The 17,285-nt window shown below is 30.2% G+C and overlaps 3 protein-coding genes across 3 annotated transcripts; all 3 read left to right on the top strand.

Moving 5' to 3' along the window:
* The first annotated feature begins 2,773 nt into the window (after nt 1-2,773).
* Nucleotides 2,774-5,234, top strand: LOC106708586. Its single transcript, XM_014500126.2, has 3 exons — nt 2,774-2,949; nt 3,557-3,809; nt 4,858-5,234. Exons 1-3 carry the CDS (start codon nt 2,785-2,787, stop codon nt 5,166-5,168), a joined length of 729 nt encoding a protein of 242 aa, XP_014355612.2. The 5' UTR covers nt 2,774-2,784; the 3' UTR covers nt 5,169-5,234.
* A 6,664-nt stretch (nt 5,235-11,898) lies between these two features.
* LOC106708237 lies at nt 11,899-13,479 on the top strand. Its single transcript, XM_014499718.2, has 3 exons — nt 11,899-12,094; nt 12,538-12,787; nt 13,081-13,479. Exons 1-3 carry the CDS (start codon nt 11,954-11,956, stop codon nt 13,416-13,418), a joined length of 729 nt encoding a protein of 242 aa, XP_014355204.2. The 5' UTR covers nt 11,899-11,953; the 3' UTR covers nt 13,419-13,479.
* A 351-nt stretch (nt 13,480-13,830) lies between these two features.
* LOC106708245 lies at nt 13,831-16,824 on the top strand. The gene is made up of 3 exons (XM_014499728.2): nt 13,831-14,038; nt 14,439-14,694; nt 16,434-16,824. Exons 1-3 carry the CDS (start codon nt 13,904-13,906, stop codon nt 16,769-16,771), a joined length of 729 nt encoding a protein of 242 aa, XP_014355214.2. The 5' UTR covers nt 13,831-13,903; the 3' UTR covers nt 16,772-16,824.
* The last annotated feature ends 461 nt before the right edge of the window (nt 16,825-17,285 follow it).

The raw sequence follows: 17,285 nt of genomic DNA, 5'->3' as shown, positions 1-17,285 counted from the left end.
AAACAAAGAAAGTCACGTATCGTAAGGTGTAAATATGTCATATCCTCTTTTTCATTTCAATGTACGTTTGTACGTATTAGTAATTTAGTAATAAAACATATTTTTTAACGAAATAGATGAAGAGAAATAGATATAAATCGTTTGTTGAATGTTTTCATTATTCTAACATGATTGTGTAAATTTTTTTTTTTTTGGTGACAATATCTAATATTGGACTTATAGGAATTATTGCAATGTTAAACTCTACTGGATTATAGCACATAGCCATGTCTATATTTCGTGAATAATTTTATATCAACAAGTGATTTTGTAGACACTCCCGTTTATGTCTTTTATATGACGGGACTAAAATGTACGATCCTTATTATTTCTAGCAACCAGTGGGCTAGCACGAAAATTTTCAAGAATTTGTTCGTTACGTCATCGATAAAATTTGTATTAGATAAAGTACAATGACAGATCTCATACAAATTTTGATCTATTATGTCGATGACTTTACGAAAACGAATGTCGAAAATATTCGTTTTGACCCTCAGAAGATTCACCTGCCTGGACTGGACTACCTTGGTACTTATACGATGTTCATGGTAGTGTATTGGTAAGGTTATCCCTCTATAAGGTTCTATTGGGTACTTAATTGTTAATATGACGTCACTTCGGTTAACATTAAAAATATTACATATTTCGTAAATTACATAAAACTATACCAAGATATTTGATAATTTAATCATTACATGACGATAAGAGAAATTCACTTTCAAGTTTTATCACAGAATAGCAATTCAACTTCCGTTGAGAAAACATTTAACTTAAGGAAACTAATGGAGTAAACGTTAGACAACGAGTATTGACTACGATAGTCATTTTATATAACTTAAACACTATTACGTGTAGTCATAGAGACTAGAATGACATTTTATACGAACTTGCGTTGATAGATGACTTGGTGCTAACTTAGCATTTAAGGGAAATTTCTCCCAATACTTAAACATTCAACTAGTGCCCGTAGGCGTATATTTTTGTCCTTACAGCCAAGTTCACATTTAGAAAATGCAGCTACGCGACAATCGATTCTGAAACTAAGTTTGTTGCTAGTAAGGTTCAATTTTGTATGTGTTTTCAATTCTTTGGATGTCGCATTGAATATGGATACTGGACAAATGCACTCTCACCGATTCAGATGTGATTGTCTGAACGTCAATAGAACCTTTTTGTTTTGTTTAAAGAGAATGGGTTCTTAAGTGTGATGTCTGAGAATCTTTTGAACTGGATTATTAATTACATGTGAACTGCTCAACCGTATGAGGCAAAGGATGAAAAGCTTCTAAACTTTTTCAAGTTTACATATACATTTAATAATGTAAAAGCTTCAAAGACCTTTTCTACACAAATACTATCTATTGTAAACTAAGGTTTGTTCAAACATTTGACGAAATTAATATAATTTAAAGATTTTCAAGGAACGCAGACACAATTCATCTATTTTTGACCAGTTAAAGACATAGTTCAGAAGGACAATGAAAATAACATTGTCCAAAACTGAATGGCATGAAAATAATCCATAAAACAGTTTTTATTTTGATTTGTTCTTGACAAACAATCTGTAATAAATAAACGCTGAAGTTTTTTATTAATTAGTACTATTATATTAAAACTTCCTAACTAACTTTAAAGGCTATATCCAAAAATAATAAAATTACCATTAGTATATTTCAAACAAAATAAATTAGAAAAATAATTACTCAAACAATTTCACATTGTATTCATTATGGCTAACCTAAGCTAAAATTACATAAACTCTCGTAAGTGAAATTTGCCCAAAAATACATAGGCGTTTTTTTTACGAAGTAATTACATAATTCGATAGTTTATATTCAGCAACTTTGTTCATATTTTGTTTCTACTAAACTTTCGCTTAAATGCTACGCCTTCAAATAGGCTCTATAATTTTTTTTACGGCATACAAATGGCATTTATTACGCCCAAGGATCGACACCTCGATGTTTAATGGGAAAATTATCAATGACTTTCGAAAGTTCGATGCACGAAAATGTCAGTACTTCTTATGCAAAAAAACATGAATGAATCGTAGTAATTTTAACATGAAATCACTTGCCGAACAAGTTTTTTTATATTGATTATAGATTTTGTTTTTGCATAATTACATATCTGTAGTAAAAAATTACGTATCATTAAAATTATTTCGAAAGATCAAACAGAAATCGATGAAAAAAAAAAAAAAAATCAATGTCTCGAAATTCAAATATTTTAAGGGAACTCTACCACTAGAATAAAAGTTGTTTACTGTTCACAATATTACTGCTTGATTACAAGATAAAATTGAAGTTAAAAAACAAAGTTACAATGTTTTCAACAAAAAGTGAATCCTTAGATTTAGTTGTAGAAATTATATAATACCATGCGTCATACATATTTTTAAAATATAGGTAAAAAATTATGTATCTAGCAATTTAAACAAATGAAATCTAAGTGCCATACTTTGTGACATAAACTTCAACTCACCGTAAGAAATTAAGTGAAAAGTAACTTAACATAAACTTAAAAATAGAAAAGTGAAAATGCGCGTCATCTGACCTGTAATGTGATGATAACATACTTATTCTAATACACCATTAAAAATAGCGGTGTAATGTTAATTTGTTTAATGTGCGCGAGATTCGTGTGCTTTGTGTTTCGTCATAGCCCCACACATCTGCCACTACGTGACATATGGCAGTTTGAGGAGGGGGGTACAAAATAAAACTCTCCGTCTTACAAGGTTCTATGACAATTGAACATTGGACATCGTGGAAGATGAAGGCGTTCGTGATATTATGTTTGGTGGCTGTCACCGTTGCCATGCCAACGGCCAAAGAAGATGGAGTCATGGAGAGGTTCATCTCTGCTCTAAGAGATTGCGTGGAAACCGATACGATGCTGTGTCTTAAGGTGTGTGAAGTGAAGTGTAGTGAAGTGACAGAGCATAGTGATAAGTGACGTCATTTAGTTCGGGAAAGATTAAACCTTTTTAGATGATAGAGAATAATTATTTAAAGTTAAATTAAGTTACTTCCAAATTATTGCAAAGAAAAGAGAATAACGATCATGTTATTTAACCGTTAATGATAAAGTGATTAAATTAAAACGATTCATTTCTATGAAGATCTAAGAAGCTTTAATCTTACTTACATTCTAGACTTCATACTTTTTTCCCGATAAAATAGCGTTTTTACAAAATAGAAATTTTTTAAATGGGATAAAACGGTTAATCAGATCTAGTTACATACTTATATCTCATATTTTCTCTCATGTCAATTATAAATGTCTCGCGTAAGCCGTTCTATAGTTCACACAATTAAACGAGAAAGCCTGGGTTTAATAGACAATGACGATCTGCAAAAAAATTAATTCAAGTCAATTCAATTTATCAAGCGTCTCAATTATGTTTAAGTCCTCGTTGATGAGTTAAGAAAGCAAAAATTGACTTATTAGCTTTTTCATTTTAATAGTTGAACTATTTACGAAAACTATATTAATTTTATTTTTTATTTTACAGGAGAAGGCGATGAAATTCACGGACAATCTTGCGGTGGCAAAGGATTTGAATTTAGTTGAAGGTGTGACCTTCGCAAAGACTGGCAGTCCAAGATCTGCGCGTAGCTATGAACCTTTGGACACAGATCCTAAGGCGAGAGAGATGCAAGTCGAAGAAAGGATAATGGATAATGTGGTTGATTTCTTAGAAAGCCATGCTCTGCAATTAAGAATGCCGAAATCTTTCATCGAAGATAACTCTGTCGAAGAGGAAGGTGAGAAATATATTTTAATTGACCTGCGAAACTGCCAGTGATCTATATAAATACAATATTTTACCAATTTCTTAAAAAATTACAAATCTATTTAATAATTTAATGCGTCTAGCATATGTTTATTTATATATTTTGGTGTTTTTTTCTTTATTTCTGCTTTTCCTTAAATTAATAAAACCTATAAAACATCGATATGCTTGATGTCAGTGATTTCAAGAGCAATAGCAAATGTCTTGTCAATCACTCTGATAATCTACAATTTTTTCTTTAAGTTTCATTTTTATTTCAGCATTTAATAATATTCTATCATAATTTACTTAAATGCTTATTAGTTATAAAATATTAGTTCATTTCAATACATTATTACTTATCTATCGTCCAGATAATATCACTACCTATGGCTAATTTATTCATGTTTAAAGTAAACGCACGGTTAGTTACTCTAGCCTTGGGTAATGTTAGTAATTTTTAAATCAAATAAAATATAATAATCATAAAATATAATATAATCTAAATGGATTCTTCTTATTCGGTTCTTCAGAAACTATTAGAATATCAACGATGAACGGTTGATCTTTCAAATTAAATTACAAATTATTGTTGATATTTTCATTAAAATGCAAAGCAAATAAATCAACAGAAAGTATTTAAAAAATAGATACAGTGATTTTAAAGTTGTTACAATCAACTTTACTCTTTTGTTTAATCTTAGTTACAAAAATTAACAGTTAAACAATTATTTACATTTCAATTCAACACTATGTCGCTACTTTAATAACCTATAGAGTTAATCCGGAGGCCTAATATTAGTCCTCTTTCTTTTCATACTCTTTTCTTATAAAGAAAGAATGGAATAGGGAATTAGCGGAGGAAGGGACGCATAGGAAACATTATCTGTCAATGCGTCCCTTCTTCCGCGGATTAAAGGTAGGCAACGCATATTCAATTGTTATTGTATGGATAATGGTCGCTTCGCTATTACGGCGATTTCAAGCTGCCGCTTGCACGTTTGCCATCTTATCTTACTTATATTGTGATTCTTGTCCAGGTCGTGGTAAGAAGAAGAAGAAGCTGAAGAAACTCCTTCCTATCTTAGCTCTGATTAAACTAAAGCTCGCTGCCTTAGTACCTTTATTCCTTGGTATCATCGCCTTCGCTGTCTTCAAGGCTTACCTCCTCGGCAAGATAGCTTTCATCGCCGCGGCTTTCGGAGCTTTGAAGAAGCTTTTAGAATCAAAGAAGAATAGTGGCTGGTCTGAACCTCCTCATGAGGAACATGGATGGGAAAGCGGCGGCGGATGGGGAAGATCCCAAGATGCCCAAAACTTAGCTTATGCTGCCCACGCTAAGCAATCATAGATTACAATTTAAGTTATTTATTTATTTATTCGTGTACACTAAGTCTTAAAGCGTTTTTTTATATCACGTATTTCAGTTTTATTTCTTTACTTAACCACCGTTTATGACACGTTTAATTTGTGTGTGTGAAAGAGGATTGTATGAACTTTACTGCACAGTATTTTTTATCATTTTTATGTATGTTTATTTTTTGTTTATTAAGTTCATGACTGATTTTAATTTAGTTTATGTATTTATGTAATTATGATATTTATGTAGTATATTTTTTATTTACGAAATGCTCTTTTTATAGGAGATATTAAGTAATACTGGTTGTTTTTACCAAATATTTATTTTTTAAGTTTTATGTTCCAAAGATATGGATTCTTTAAGTTATAATTTTTATGTTATATAAATATGTTAGAAGGATGTGTGCATTGAAAACGAGTCAAATATTTATTACCAATTTTTATATATATACATATATATCATATGAATATAACATTTTAAGTTATTAAATGAAACATTTGCAATAAATACATGAGAGTAATAAAAGTTTTATACAAGAATTCAAGAACTTATTTCACACCCAAAAAATCTATCTCACAACACAATTTTAAAAGGTAAAAAAAATAACTACATTAAAAATATATTTCAATGGAAAGTAGGTAACAGTCTTCCAAGTGATATCTTGGCATGTTTCCAACATCAGTTACCCTACAAAAGGTCATTGACATCCTTGAATATGCGATGAACTTTCCTACAAATTAGTGTCAAGTATATGCCTTCTGCATTCCAACAAAAAGTAAATAATCATACCTGTATATAAAACATATATTTTTATATATTAATTTTGGGAAATTCTTAATGAATATTTTATACCCATTGTATTGTAATATTGTTCTAGTATTCATTAGGGAAAGTGGTATTAATTTAAATACATTTGAAATAACTGCTTTATTAACTAAATTAGCTTAATAACAATGTTTCTGAGATTCGATAAAAAAAATTGACGCAGTGTATACCAGAATTAGTGAACCTTCACGTAGTACTCGTATAAAAATGCCAATTTTCTAAAGATCTAGCTAGACCTTTCTAAACTATACTAGAACTTAAATGTAATTTCTAAAGAAGTATATAACGTTAGATTTTACTAGCTTTAACAAAATGGGTACACATAAAAACTATTTATTATTTGTTGAAAGTTTTGTGCAATTAGTACTCGGTACATCAAACATTAACTTGTAGATAGCTTTGTCAACAGAAATTTATTTAAACAATAGGTTACTCAGCAAAGTTTCACAGGTCACACAAGTACAAATAACTTTCACTCTTAAGTTTAAAGAAAGTAGGTCTATAGTGGCATACACCGTGAGATGATATAAGCAGATGTGTTACGTTGTGTACAAAAAAAAACTTTCATTTTCAAGTAAAAGAATTTTCGATGCTTACACAATGTCCGTGTGTGACCGGACTGTTTCCTATATCTTATAGTATCGCTTCTGACTACGTGTGAAATTAAAAAAAGTCAGAAGCGAATGTGCTCTTCCAGACTGTAATGGTCTAAAAGAACACATAGGCTGCTTTACATCCTGAAAATAGTTGGATTTCCCGTGGGATACGTATTTTTCTATTTTTAAATATTTACTCGAAAATTCCACAACGATTCAACGCATCTTATTGAAATTTAGCACATAAATAGAACATAGTTTCGAATGACACATGAGATACTTTTTATCCACACAATACACTAAGTATGTTTTATATAATACTGCGCGGATGAGATCACGGGCAATCGGTAGTTTACAAATAAAGCGATGTACACATGACAGCCGAACTAATCCCTTATTATCGTATCGTTTTTATATAACTTAGAAGATTAACAACACTCAGAAACGTTAAGCGATCTCCTTAGTATAAGAGATTTACATACAACACTCAAAACAACAAAGGATCAGTGTATTTATGTATGTGTGAACGTGAGTATGAATAGATGCAACGCACTGCATCGCGTGAAATCGTCTGCTTAAATGTCTTGTGCGTTAGGGTTGCCAAGTCCAGTTATTTTTTCAATTGAAAAACAAAAACGAGTTACCTTTTCGATCTATAGAGGCTTTGAATTTTTCATTTTTATAGAATTTTCATTCGATGTGTTGCAAAAATTTAAACTGACAAAGATATATATATACATTGCTTTAAAAACCTCTGACGTCGTAAAACGATCTCTTCAGTAGTTCTTAAAATATTTATTTATTTATTTATTCTTTAGCACTTTTATAAGTACAAGGAGGACTTAATGCCTAAAGGCATTCTCTACCAGTCATCCGGTATATGAGAGGAAAGTATAATTATGTGCAGGGCAGATATGAATTGAAGATACTATTTTACTAATACAATATTATGTAATACAGTAATATATTAGAAATAATAAACAAGTAATATATTAGAAATAAAAAAAAATAGGGGACAAACATACAATTTTGTCATTGAAATAGATTTACAAACAGCTTTTTATAATTTTTAAACAAAACACGATATTAAACGAGTATAACTATGCATTTAGTGGTTGGAAGAATCCAAAATTGGCTTTAAACTTAGCATAGCAGTAACTTCAATCGAAACCCCCCTAAGTTACGTAAAAATTATTTATCTATGGATTTACCCTCAATTAGGAAGGGTATAACGGTTTTAGGTCGGATGACTAATAATAGAAATCTATATTTTCTGCCAGCCCTATATATGTGGGTCGTTAACGTATCAGGTTTGTTGGAACATAATGTGCACGACTGTACAGAGGCGGATGCAATCCGTAAACATCTATTTTCAACACGTCACGTCGTTATTATGATGGTATAAGGCGATGTTAAAACGATATAGCTTTTCACAGTTTTTAAGTTTAAGCATGGTAATGTTCAGTCATGGAATTATGGAAAATTAGTTTTCTTGAAAACAGCATAATAAGTAGGATACACTTGAGTCAATTTATTTAATCCTGGTTAAAAAAAAACAAACATAAAAACAATTTTTTTTTTTAAATAACTGTATTTAGAAATTGATTATTTAAAAACATCATAAGTACTCGAGACTATCTTTTGTATGGAACTGGACAGCAAGAAAAGTGTAATAATTTTCTTCGACCTAAATATACACAATACACTTCAGAATAACTCTTTAACGGTGTTTAAGGATGTTTGATGTGGACTGCCTCACGGAAGTTAGAAGTTATATTTATGTTCAAGTTAGTAATAAAATAATATCTCAAATTAAATTGTTCGAATTGAACTCATCAGCAAATTCTATTTGAAAATCTAATGATCTACCAAAGTAGTAACTTATTAAGTACTTTACCTTGTATCGTATTAGCTTATAATTAACATGTTAACTTTATTTATGTTTATTCATAAACGGTTTACGAAACTATAATTCATTTATTTCACGTCTTATATACATTATTTTAGTCGGTTGAGACAGTCACTTATGTACATATAATACCCGAAGCCCGTGACACTGAGTTGTAACCGCTTGAGGTGCGGTACAATGCGAAAGTTGAAACAACCGCACCCATCTTCTTAGGCACTTTAAATATCTTTCCTAAATGTGCGTTTCCACTGTCCAATTTCCTTGTATAAATACATAATGTAATAGCTACTATTCTCTTTGAAAACACATAGAAAAAAACTAAGGAATTTTTTCAATTATCTCAAGGTATCATAAGTTGTATTGTCATAGATATAAGTCAATGTCATCTATGTTATTAAGTGGGAAGTGACATTAAGAAAAGCGAGGGACTTCTTAGTCTGTTAGCATTTATGCAGTTGCATGTTGAACTTTATTTTTGCTTATCAAAGATTATAAGTTTTCACCTAGAGCTTTAAAAATACATTAAAAGAAAAGTGGGATTGACCAAGCCCATTTTACGTTTAAAATACCGTTGCTCAAGGTCACTCACATTTGTAACCAACACCCAGTTACTGAATCATCAGTAGACACTTTCTTTTTAGTGTCTAAGGAATTTGACTTTAATCATGAGCCTTAGACTATTTTACTTGATTTAAATGTTCTACCTTTTTCTTTAGAACTTAACTATGCATGTTGAAACTCTTTCCAAAGCAATGGTAGTTAACTTTATATTTTAATGCAGTTATTGTTTCACTTACGAAACAGATTCATGAAAATTAGGTCCAAGAATCAAGTAACTTATTTACTCAAGTTTTTTTTTAGCTAAATACGATCAATAATTTTACTTTCATATTTTTAAATGGAATACTATAATTAAAACAATTAAGAAATAATTTAATAGACATTATTAAACATTAGAAAGTATGAGATTAAGTAGGGCCGACGAAAAAAAGCAGTGACCCATTTTGTACATTTCATGTAAAAGACTTAAACGCGTTTATTTACATAGTCACATGTTGGTTAAAAAAGGAAATCCCATTATTTAGCAACCCAATTCATGGTGATTTTTAGGAACCCTCTTCCCATCGATAGGAACCTTCTTCGATCTTTTGTGAACGGAAATAAATTAACTTATACTTCTTTATTAAACGGCAGCAAATACTATTATAAAATTATAATACACTAAAAATATTGTGTTTTATAAATAAACTACTATTTAAAAAATAATTAAGTGTTTTAAAAAAGTAACATACACTTAAAAAATTCTTCTGCAATCTTTTTTTTTTTTTGCATTTATTTAAGCTAGACATAAGTTATAAAAGGTCTCGAATTTCGCGACAAGTAAAAAAAGCAATCGCATACTTTCACTGTAGAGGCGAGGCGCTTGTACGTAATGCAGGTATTGCATCAGCTATGGTTGTAACACAATTGTACACTTGAGCTCAATTACTTAATCGTTTTATAATAATTCATGGTCAGCGGTCGCTTACTTATTTGTAACTTAGAAATTATAGATGCACAGGAAAAAATAAGGTGTCATTTGTATTGTTATTTCTTATTAGTATTTTATATATAGTAAGGAATATTGTTGCTTAGCAGTTTCAAATGTGTCCTGATTACATCTTACAGTTTTTACTACTCGGGGAAAGTTATAAGTTGATGAAAAATTTCCGGCTATAAATTAATAAGGAAATTCAAAATAGTTTACTTACTTTTTATATACTATGTTATGTGTCATATTTGGTATTTTAATTTGAAAAACGTTAAAGTACAAGTTAATATTATAGTTAAGATAATATAATAGTAGCAAAATATATTGAGACTAGCGGTCGCCTACGACTTCGTCAGCGCAGATCAGCGGACAGACATACAGACGCACAGGCATAAAGAGGAAAATTAAAAAAAATTGGCCAGCAACCTAAATACATGATGTGTTCGACATTACATACATACATTCCAATTTTATTGATATATTTATGTATAGATAAATTACAATGTTTAAATGGATAGAGTAATTCGACAAAAGCCAAAATTTAAGCCACACATATATTAAACACGGTAAGAACGAAAAATAAATACGCAACGTACAAATTTGATATTTTCTCTGAGTTATCTTAGCTGTTTTACAACTTTATTATTAGTAATGTGGATAAATCTTGATTTCAAATCAGTTGTTGCAGTAATTTTAAACAAAAAAAAAAAACATAATTTCTTAATGAAAAAAAAAATAAACCCTTGAATGTCATTCGAATTTAACTGTGACCTTTTGGAATTTAGGGGAAGTGTACGAATGGAATTTCAATTCACCGATCACAGTTGTTCAGGCTCTACTAGGCTTCAAAATAGATTTTTAAGTTAAAATATCTTTTCCTCAACATATTCATTTTTATTAAGTACTTTTAAAGGTAGATAGGAAGTAGCTAACTTGTTTTATACCAGCCATACCACTTTCACTTAAAATACATAAATCAATAGCCATACACACCCATTCACATACTCACACACACATACCAAATACGATGTAATTACAGACAAAATAATCCGTATAATCCATTACCAATCTGAGGTAACTAATATCTCTTTCTATTCAAATTATATTTCCACTTTTATATAACCATGTGGTTTCTATGTGAATATTAAATGAATTGATTAATTAATAAAAATAATCTGAAAGCCTCTTAAACGATATTTAGATGTAACGTTATTTTCTAATATTTATTTTAATGGATTTGAAATTAAAATGTTGATAGTTTAACAATTAAAAATAAATAAATTAAAAAGTAAAAAAAAAATCTTAGTTTTAATAATTGCTGTATGAGCAAAATATTATTGAATGAAAACGAAAACAAATTCAAATCAAGAAATGGCCAGAAAGAAATGTGACTACGGAAAGTCAATCGAGGCCATACGACACTATCCTTTCCGGTTTCTTCGTGTTGACTATTATGACCTCCTATACGACGTATTAAAATTGGCTATATATATAAAAATAGAAAACGTTTATGCCAAAGTGAACAAGTATTTTTCTATTTTTTTTTCGGTTTCAGTTTTTATGAGTCAAAATAAAGACTTTTCATTTTTCATTTCCAATATTACATAATCGTTTTCACTGGACCCTGAGAAGTGTAAATGACACTTTTTCTTTCATTTCATTTACACTTAACAAACGCTAACTCGTATTGGGATGTCAGCAAACGCTTTCTAACATCCAATATTTATTTTTCTTATTATCCTTACGTGTACAGAACTTTGACGCGCGCCCCATCATTTAGCACAAGTCGTCAAACTGAACACACATACTTTGCGTCATCTTCAGTCATATAGTGGGGGTTTAAAGGATAAAATTCATCACATTTTTTGAAAGAAACCATAACCTGTTCAACATTGCTTCTTGTAATACATTACAAATGGGAATCATGTGGAAGATAACATTGAGTGTAGCTTTCTTAGCAACGGTGTATACCAGTCCTATAGAAAATGGAGTCGCGGAAAACTTAGTGGGCGCAGTCTCCGATTGTGTGGACGGAGACACGTCATTGTGCTTAAAGGTGAAAAGTGATTTAACGTGTTAAAGTGCAGTGATGTGGATAAAAAAGCAACGCGTCTTTTCTAAACATATTTCAAAGAGAAACAATTGCTTCTTCCGGATAACTTAAAAACTACTTAACGGATTTTTTCAATCCTTACATGATTATAAAGCTCTTCTGAATTTGAATAATCTAGGATTTTGTTTGTCTATCTACCAAAACAAAAGCCGGGACGACTTGCTAATGTTCCATGTGAACTATTAAAGAATTCCTTGTACATCAAGATAATCTCTTCAAACCATTTCTGTCTTTTAAAGCATCAATAAACCTAATTTATAAAGCTCAGTTCAGATTTAAATGTAAACTTAACATAAATATTAAACAATTAAAGTTATTTTTACATTAAACACATGTTAAGTAGGTTTATTGTGAAAAGTTGTGAACGTATTTTTCAATTGTTTCAGGAAAAAGCTTACAGACTAACAGAAAGATTAGCGGTGGCTAAGAGCTTAGACATCTATGAAGGCATCAGTCTAGTGAACACTGGCTCAGCTCGTAGTTCTCGAAGCTATGAGCCTTTAGTCGAAGATCCTAAGACGAGAGAAACACAACTGGAGGAGAGAATCGTTAATAATGTAGGCGACTTCTTAGACAATCATGTACTGCAGTTACGTTTGTCTGAGGATTCTGAAGGTCGTGATCTTGATGAAGAAGGTGAGACTTACAATTTACTAAAATCGATTTTTATATCATAGTGTAATAACTGTCTTACATCGCAATTTTTCCTATTAAGCACAAGTTAAGCACTCGTTAAGTTAATATTACTTGTTCCATAATTAGTATTTATATGTATGAACGGATGATTAATTTCAAATAAAATAATCCGTCAAAGTCTAATTATAATCAATAGAATATGTTCAAGAAAGCACGTTTTTCCATATTTATCTCTGACAGTATCTCAATAAAAACCTTAATCTTTGCCTTTAACAATTAATTAATTGTTCCAGCTCGTGGCAAAAAGAAGAAGAAGATCAAGCAACTCCTGCCTCTTCTTCTCCTCTTAAAAGTCAAACTGGCAGCACTCGTCCCACTCTTTCTCGGAATTATCGCTTTCGTAGCAGTTAAGGCTGTCTTCCTTGGAAAGATTGCATTTGCCATCAATGCTTTTAATTTGATCCGGAGGTTACTGAGTAAGAATAATCATGATTCAGGAGTCGTATCCTATGCAGCATCTCCTCAGCATCATGATGAGCATCCAGGGTACTCCTATGAACCAGCTGGTGGATGGAGCAGAAGAGTCAATGATGCCCAATCGCTGGCATACGCTGGTCAACTAGTAAATTAGAAGAAGAAAACGTTATATTATTTATTAGTGTGCATGTTTGTATTTATTTGTATGTGAAAGTACCTCAAATTAATTTATTAAAAAAATAAATTATTTCTTCCAATTAAAATAAAAATCTTTAATTTTTACAATCACATTTTTACATAAAAATTTTAATTATAGTGTATTTGTTATATAAATATATAACAAATGCATAGGTCTAAGCGTTGTCACACATTTTGCATAAACCTTACATAAAAGAAAGAAAAAGCGCGCATATCAGATATAAAATAAATATTAATGAAAGAATAACTATGTCACTCACAATGGCATAATGTCTTCTGCGTCTTGTATATGGCATCAATTACATTAAAATGTTAATGTGACCAAACGGGATAGTGGGGGAAATTTAGATAAAAAACTCTTACCAATCTGCCGATGAACACTGTCCAATCGGCCCCGCTTGAGGACGTACGTCAAAAATTAAATAAAAAAATTAAAAAAAGATGAAGTTTATCATATTATTAAGTGTTGTGGCTGTAGCAAGATGTGTGCCTTTGGCTCAAGAAGATTCAGTGATGAAATCGGTGATAGGAAACTTTGTGAATTGCATGAACAGTGATTTGAATATGTGCTTGAAGGTAATATCAGTGTTTTAAAAATATAAAGGAACGTTTTCTTAAGATCGAAGTTGAAAGGACCAACTGGTTTCGCATGTGACATTCCCTCACTTTCTTTGCGCGACTTACGTTTATATTGTGTTCGTGCTTATTCGACGATCAATAAAATTACAACAGTGTTATTCAGTTAAAAAAACAAGAGCTTTTAAAGTGAAAAACCGAAATATGAATAAGCTCCCAAAAAATCTAATCCAACTAAAAATCTTAGTGACGAACGAATTGTATAATTAATATGAATTAATTATTAAACATAATTAACTACGAATAAATTATTAAATTTTCAAAAAAACTATAGTGATTTTTCAATCTATAAAAAATAAAAGTAAAATAACAAAATATTAATAATTAAATTATTTCACAGGAACAAGCTTTAAAAGCTACCGAGAGGCTCGGCACAGTGAGAAAGCTCAACATTATTGAAGGAGTCACTCTTTACAACAACGGTCCTAAAGAAGCTAGAAGCTTGGAACCTTTAGCCACCGATCCTGAACTGAGAAGCAAACAGATTAACGAAAGACTTTGGGAAAGCGCCACAGATTTACTGACAAAAAGTGATTTAGAACTCAGTTTCAACGGCTCTGATGACGATGATGAAGAATCCAGGTCCCTTGATGAAGGTAAGCAAGCTATTGAAAACTATACAAAAAAAAATATATTATGCGTCAAAAATTAACTAGTTTTTCCCAGTTTGCAATTATAAAAAAAAATCATAAAGCTTGAATAAAACTCGTGCTTTAAATTAATTTCTCAAAAAGATTAGTGCAATATTAAAATATTTTTATATACTCTAAATTTATTATATAAATAGAAAAAAGTAATATAAATAAAACAATATTTCAGAGTAGTGGTTGTGCATTGTGGTCAAAATATATTAAAAGTTTTGTTTGTCCTTTAAAAAAACAAAGTTCCTTTTTTAGTTGACTCTATCAAACATTTTTTTTTAATTCAAGGACTCCTTGAAAATAATCTTAATATAAGTATTTCGTCAGTGAAATTTTACGGTAAGACAAAAACACTCTCACAAAAATATTCTCAAAGCACGCAGTGCGTAATTCAAGCAATTATAAATTTTAACAGACTTTCCAAAAACAGATGAGAATGTTGAGGCTTAATTAACTTAATATATTCTCATGTTGTTTTCACCATACAATTACATTCCCGTGACAATCATTAATACAAATTTTTATCATAGTATCACAGCAACGGAATTCTAGAAACATATATAACATAAAAAAATCATAGTCTGAAAGTTATTCGTTTAATATATGAGATGTGAAAAATTATATTATTATGTTAACTAAAAAAAAATCTGGTGAAATTTCTCTTTGTAGTTAGTTGTTTGTCCGGTGGTTATAAACTACTTTTCATTTTTGGTTAGTTTAACAGTTATTTTGATATGACACTTCGAAGAAAACACTGAACAGTTGAACTCCACTGCTGTAACTTGTATTAATACAAATTGACATCTCTTTATTTCTCTTTGACAAAACTGAGACCACAATACGTATTAATAAAAGTATCGTGACAGTGTAACTCTACGTTAATTCTGATTCCAGTTTGTTCCGTTATTGATTTATAATATTTTTAACGCATGACAAGTTTGGATGTTTAGATGGATGTTTAAGAGCTTTTAAAGTGAAAAACCAAAATTAGAATAAGCTCCCAAAAAATCTACTCCACCTAAAAATCTTAGTGACGAGTGGATAGTATAATTAATATCAATTAATTATTAAATATAATTAATTATGATTATCTTCAGGACGGCTCAACAGATATCGTTGAACATTATCGGAAACAATAAACGCATACTAATTAAATTATATTTTTAAATGGACATAAAAGCATAGTATCAAAATTTTTTAACAAAAGTTTAAATAAAAACTAAACTTATTTACATTTTAACGTAATTTTACTTTCATATATACAACACATTAAAATCGTATCAATCATGTCAATATTTGGGTTAGTTATTGAAGAAAAATCTTTATCTAATAAAATTAAATCTTTATCACATAAAACTAATGTACAAGATCAAATGTCGTCTCCATTAAAAGGAAAGTGATTGTTTTATTACAGCATATAAAATTATGAGAAGCTTTCACGTACATTTTATCACGTCTAAGTGTAATTTGAACTAGAGGTCAATAATAACCAGCTTAGGGAAATATTTAATGTTCAAACACATTACAGAATTCTTTGTCATCTTTTGGGTTAGGGAATACTACTTCAGTCGTTTATTTACCATTGCTGAATCCAAAATAGTCACCGTTTAATAAATGACGCTACTGAGTGCGTCAGTTAATCTATAATTTGTATTCTTTTAGAATAGTTTCTTTAACTGACTGTCTAATTTCAGCTGAAGGCCGTGGAAAGAAGAAGAAGCAGCTCAAGAAGAAGTTGAAACTCCTCATTCCTCTTGCCATCTTAGCCAAGGTTAAAGCTGTTGCCATCGCTATATTAGCACTTGTAGTTATCGCCGCATCCGTATTCAAGCTCGCTGTTATCGCTAAGATTGCGTTTATCGCCAAAGTTATCGCCATTGTGAAGGCTCTTATCGCCAAGAAGCATGCTCAAGAAGAGCATACCTGGGTCACTGCTCACGAGGAACATCCACCCCATGGAGGTTGGGATGGTGGTTGGTCCCGTTCTAAAAACGACGCTAGTAACTTAGCATACTCCGCGTATAGTCCATAGAATACAACCAAATAATTTATTCCGGGTAAAAAAAAATCGAAGCTATTTTTTGTTAAATACTTTTCGAAGCTATTTATTGATTAATTTATTGTGTGGATGTGAGTGTGTATGATTTTTTTTGTTGTTTTTTTTAGTTAATTTTGTTTTTCTTTTCGGTCATTTTATGTTGTTTTTCTTTTTGTTTTGTTTTTCGTAATAATCTGACTGAAAAGGATTTTTAATTTGTATGATGTCGGATTTTAGTATTTTGTGTTTTTAATTTTGTGATATTATTTTAATATATACTTATAAATATTTAGTATGTACTTATGTATATTATATATCTTCATAGTATTGTTATATATTAAATAATATTTATACATTTCTTATCAAGTTTATGTAAAATTTATGTACAAATGTTACATTTATAATTTCGTATATTTTCATGTTTATTTATTTTTTTGTTTTTTAAATTACGAAATATTTAATTCCTTTTATAGTTATATTTATTGTTATATAAAGTATATATGTATAT

This window comes from Papilio machaon, chromosome 24 (genome assembly GCF_912999745.1).
Source record: "Papilio machaon chromosome 24, ilPapMach1.1, whole genome shotgun sequence".
In the NCBI taxonomy this organism is placed as follows: domain Eukaryota; kingdom Metazoa; phylum Arthropoda; class Insecta; order Lepidoptera; family Papilionidae; genus Papilio; species Papilio machaon.
The sequence above is the reverse complement of the archived record's forward strand: the minus strand, read 5'-3'. Positions and strand labels throughout refer to the sequence as shown.

Excerpts from the sequence above, each read along its gene's own strand:
- LOC106708586 (XM_014500126.2), top strand. The coding sequence starts at position 2,785 with ATGACAATTGAACATTGGACATCGTGGAAGATGAAGGCGTTCGTGATA. Across the intron at positions 2,950-3,556 it reads ATACGATGCTGTGTCTTAAG|GAGAAGGCGATGAAATTCAC; the intron begins GTGTGTGAAGTG and ends TTTATTTTACAG. Across the intron at positions 3,810-4,857 it reads TAACTCTGTCGAAGAGGAAG|GTCGTGGTAAGAAGAAGAAG; the intron begins GTGAGAAATATA and ends ATTCTTGTCCAG.
- LOC106708237 (XM_014499718.2), top strand. The coding sequence starts at position 11,954 with ATGGGAATCATGTGGAAGATAACATTGAGTGTAGCTTTCTTAGCAACG. Across the intron at positions 12,095-12,537 it reads ACACGTCATTGTGCTTAAAG|GAAAAAGCTTACAGACTAAC; the intron begins GTGAAAAGTGAT and ends CAATTGTTTCAG. Across the intron at positions 12,788-13,080 it reads TCGTGATCTTGATGAAGAAG|CTCGTGGCAAAAAGAAGAAG; the intron begins GTGAGACTTACA and ends TAATTGTTCCAG.
- LOC106708245 (XM_014499728.2), top strand. The coding sequence starts at position 13,904 with ATGAAGTTTATCATATTATTAAGTGTTGTGGCTGTAGCAAGATGTGTG. Across the intron at positions 14,039-14,438 it reads ATTTGAATATGTGCTTGAAG|GAACAAGCTTTAAAAGCTAC; the intron begins GTAATATCAGTG and ends ATTATTTCACAG. Across the intron at positions 14,695-16,433 it reads ATCCAGGTCCCTTGATGAAG|CTGAAGGCCGTGGAAAGAAG; the intron begins GTAAGCAAGCTA and ends GTCTAATTTCAG.